The sequence below is a fragment of the Xiphias gladius genome, unplaced genomic scaffold, assembly GCF_016859285.1.
Source record: "Xiphias gladius isolate SHS-SW01 ecotype Sanya breed wild unplaced genomic scaffold, ASM1685928v1 HiC_scaffold_678, whole genome shotgun sequence".
NCBI lineage: Eukaryota > Metazoa > Chordata > Actinopteri > Istiophoriformes > Xiphiidae > Xiphias > Xiphias gladius.
Window position 1 is genome coordinate 61,441 of NW_024402385.1, and position 4,487 is coordinate 65,927.

General features: G+C 40.1%; 1 protein-coding gene across 1 annotated transcript; it reads right to left on the bottom strand.

Annotated features, from left to right (window-relative positions):
- Positions 1-1,561: 1,561 nt before the first annotated feature.
- Positions 1,562-2,450, bottom strand: LOC120787826 (lactoylglutathione lyase-like). The gene is made up of 3 exons (XM_040123373.1): positions 2,333-2,450; positions 1,984-2,124; positions 1,562-1,686 (listed from the first exon to the last, which is right to left on the bottom strand). The coding sequence occupies exons 1-3, from the start codon at positions 2,407-2,409 to the stop codon at positions 1,623-1,625; spliced, it is 282 nt and encodes a 93-aa protein (XP_039979307.1). The 5' UTR covers positions 2,410-2,450; the 3' UTR covers positions 1,562-1,622.
- Between the last annotated feature and the right edge of the window lie 2,037 nt (positions 2,451-4,487).

Sequence of the window (4,487 nt, forward strand, 5' to 3'; positions counted from 1 at the left end):
TTACAAATCCTTAATATGCCTTAGCGATCAAGTAATGAAATGGCGTGTGCGGATCTCTTTCTTTCAACATTTCTTAGCCACGTCACTGCTGAAACAGAGCCGCAGAGCATCCGTAACCACAGACTAGATAGGCTTTTTTCATAGTACACATTTGGACGTGTGAACAATAAAATGAAGGATGGCTCACTGTCACGCTGTCATGGCTTACTGAGACGTTTGAATACAACGCAGCCATGTTACTAGTTGCTCCTGTGCTTTTCCAACTCTGAGAAGTCAGAATGTCTGCTGTGAAAAAGACCTCTGGCTTATTAGAAGGTGTAATTGAATAAGTCATGCATGTGCACAACAAAAAAACATTTCACATCTATCATTAGCTTCATACAGCTGTATGCTAAAGCTTGGTCCCTCAACGAAAAAGTCCATGTTTATTGGATTTTTGAAATGATTTTTGATTTTTACTGTCCTGTCCCCTTTTCTCTCTTTATTACCTGGTTTATTACCTTCTTCAGATTCCTTTTTTTTTTTTTTGACCAGAAATTTGGCCACTGCCTTTCCCTTTGAGCCCCTGAATGTTGCTGACTGGCATTTTGACTTAGCTAGTCAGTTCAAGAGCACGTGTGCTCTAAGCATCAGACCCAGTGGTTCCACCACGCCATTTTCACAGTAACAGCGGGTGTGGGGAATCAAACGAGTTTTCAACACACATTTATATGTAAATGCATATAAATTGCATCGTAAACACTCATCTACAAGAACAAGGAGACATTCTGAAATAACAGTTACATGGACATACACCACAAGCATTCTGGTAAACATAATAATCATTTCATCCACCAAATATTCTAACACACCGTCACACAGGATCATGTTCAAGTAAATGTCCAAATTTCAATCCATCCAATGGTGGTTGACGTGTTTCAGTCTTAACCAAAGTGGTGGACCGACCAGCTGACAGACCGGCATTGCCATATATATGCAGTTAGCACGGCTAAATAGTCCTACAGTAACATTTCAAACGTGCCAAGAGTCATTGTAGTTAAGGTCAAAAGCTCTTTAATTATTTTCATTAGAACACATTTGAATCCCTTTAAATTGTGGAACACATTAAAAGCGCACACGAAGCCAGACTTGAGAAAGGCACTCAGTAAATATACTTATCTTCCTTCTAATCCTGCTCACCAAAATCCCAGATGACTGATCTGGTATTCTCAGCTCCACTGGACCATTTCCATACACTATCTGACCCGTTATACACACCGGTCCAGCCTTCATACGTGGCAAGCTGGTTAATCTCCTGTGCATTTCCGACGGTGGCCAAGTCACTGTAGTGCTCTCTGCAGTAGTTAGGAGCAAGCAAACCAGGTCCTCCAATGGGAGACGTGGACAACCTTTGAAATGTTCGGGTCTGAAGTCGCCGCACGTGGAGGAGCGAGAAGGACGAAGACCTGGTGGATGAGGAGAAGACTGGTGATGTTTCTCTCCATGTTTTTCCTCAGAAAGGCTTCAAAGTAGAGTTGGTTCAGGCATCACTGTGTACGTTACATTTATTGCAACGCAATGCAATAAATACAAACCGTGTCATTTATTTATCAATTGATCCATCCATCTATCCATTCACTCATTTAGGTCCACTCAGAGGGACTTCTGGCAACTGACGGCCTCTCGTCAGACTCAGAGCCCCAGTTACTGATTGACAAGAGGGACAGGAGCAGGGGTACAGGACGTGAAAGCAGAAATGAAGAGAACAAGGTAGTTATTACCTGTGCAACCGATGAGGACTGAAGCGGTTTAGATGACTTCCAACACTAAGTGGAACTGACAAGGCTGGTTTCAAAATATTCCACCACTGTGTACTGTAACGCAACAGTGGAACGGACAAAGCAAAAACTAAAATATGATACATCTGGATTTTTACCACAGAAGGTTATTCTCATCATTTCATGCGCGGCCATACAGCTCTCGTTCTAGGATGTAGACCCTTACTGTGTCAGTTCAATGGTGGCTCTTCTGGAAAATACCCAGGCCGTCTTCTCCTTCACGTCTCTAGGAATCTCCTTCTTGTCCTCGTAGCCCAAGAAGAAGAGAGAGAAACGCATGGAGGGGAAGTCAAACTTTTGCAGGAGCCTGCAAGAATTTACAAACCGGAGAGAAAACCTAACTTAAGTCACAAAGTCCAGTTTATGAATAAGAAACTGTTTCAACATCAACATCAACACAATCACACACACAGTTGAAAAGTGTAAAATATTTGTTGTGTCGAATCTTATTGTGTTTCAATACCAATTAAGCCTGAATTAGAGTTCACTGAAGTGAAGCCCACGCTAATACTCACGTCATGCCGAGGATTCTGGTGTAGAAATCCAAGGATTTAACTGGATCTTTAACCCGCAGCATAGTCTGCTGCATCATAAAATCCTAAAACAGACATACAAGAGCAGAGCTTTACATATGCATAGGGCTGGGCGATAAGGACCAAAAATCATATCTCCACATTTCTAGGCTGAATGGCCATACATACGTATATCTCAGTATTTTCTATGAAGTTTGCTACATGTAAGACGTCGCAAGCACTTTTACGGAAACAGACCGAAATAAGATGCAATGACAGTTGTTTCCTTCCCTGTTTGAAAATATCCAGCTGCAAAACATTTAAATGAAAATTTATATAAAATAAATAGCCTATATTCAATAAAAATAGGGCCTATGCAGTGTTTCCCACAGGGTGAGAATTTACTTGTGGCGGTGGGTGGTGCAGGGTGTGACCGATGTGCACGCAGAGACTCGTGCAGTTTAGAGGGGGAAAGTGCAACCCAGGTTCTTTTCTGTAGCTACAATTTACAGATATCCCCTAAACGCCTCACATTCAGACACTAGACGCTAGCTAGGCAGCTGCCGCTGAGAAGCATCTAGTCCCAACGAGATGGTGAAATAAGGCCTTCTAATTTGACTGATTTTCTCAAGTTGAGAGAGTGATTTTATCTACCGGAGCAGGCCGCTCAAGTAGAGCCTATGTGTGGAAAACAGGGCTGTCAACGAAAATTCTGAATTCGATGATATAGTCAAATTGTAAAACAAACAAACAAAAAAACAAACAAAAAAACAAAAAGACCCACCAAACATTATATTGTGAAAATTAATATTTGATTTTGGAGAAAAAAGATGAAATGAAGGACAAGTTCAAACGAGAGAATAATTAAAAACAACCGTGTGGTAGTGATGGCAGAGAGTTCACAACCAGACTTGGTGAAATTGTGAAAACAGGGATTTGCAATTCATCAATATATGAAATCTGATGATAACATGAAATCATTACATGAGAGGGTTCACACGTCATGTTCCCCTCCCACCTCCTCCTCCTCTCCTCCTCCTCATTTATAGATAAATGGAAAACATGCAGGTTGTAGTTAAAGACTTTAGAAATCAGGTAAACAAAGTTATTATTCATCAATATATGAAATCGGATGATAACATGAAATCATTACCTTTTACGTGAGAGGGTTCACACATCATGTTTCCCTCCCACCTCCTCCTCCTCTCCTCCTCCTCTCTAATAGATAAATGGAAAACATACAAGTTGTAGTGAAACACTTTAAAAATCAGGTAAACAAAGTTATTATTCATCAATATATGAAATCTGATGATAACATCAAATCATTACCTTTTACGTGAGAGGGTTCACACGTCATGTTTCCCTCCCACCTCCTCCTCCTTTCCTCCTTCTTATTAATATAAAAATGGAAAACAAGCAGGTTGTAGTGAAACACTTCAGAAATCAGGTAAACAAAGTTATTATTCATCAATATATGAAATCCGATGATAACATGAAATCATTATCTTTAAAATGAGAGGATTCACACGTCATGTTTCCCTCCCACCTCCTCCTCCTCTCCTCCTCCTCATTAATATAAAAATGGAAAACAAACAGGTTGTAGTGAAAGACTTCAGAAATCAGGTAAACATAGTTACAATTTATCAATATATGAAATCTGATGATGAAATGAAATCATTACCTTTTACGTGAACGGGTTCACACGTCATGTTTCCCTCCCACCTCCTCCTCCTCTCCCCCTCCTCTCCTCCTCCTCATTAATATAAAAATGTAAAACTAGCAGGTTGTAGTGAAACACTTTAGAAATCAGGTAAACATAGTTACAATTTATCAATATATGAAATCTGATGATAACATGAAATCATTATCTTTTATGTGAGAGGGTTCACACATCATGTTTCCCTCCCACCTCCTCCTCCTCCTCCTCTCCTCCTCCTCTCTAATAGATAAATGGAAAACATGCAGGTTGTACTGAAAGACTTTAGAAATCAGGTAAACAAAGTTATTATTCATCAATATATGAAATCGGATGATAACATGAAATCATTACCTTTTACGTGAGAGGGTTCACACGTCATGTTTCCCTCCCACCTCCTCCTCCTCTCCTCCTCCTCATTAATATAAAAATGGAAAACAAGCAGGTTGTAGTGAAAGACTT

Coding starts and splice junctions, on each gene's coding strand:
- LOC120787826 (XM_040123373.1), bottom strand. CDS start 2,409: ATGATGCAGCAGACTATGCTGCGGGTTAAAGATCCAGTTAAATCCTTG. Junction 2,125..2,332: donor ACCAGAATCCTCGGCATGAC/GTGAGTATTAGC, acceptor AAATTCTTGCAG/GCTCCTGCAAAAGTTTGACT. Junction 1,687..1,983: donor GCCACCATTGAACTGACACA/GTAAGGGTCTAC, acceptor CTTGTCAATCAG/TAACTGGGGCTCTGAGTCTG.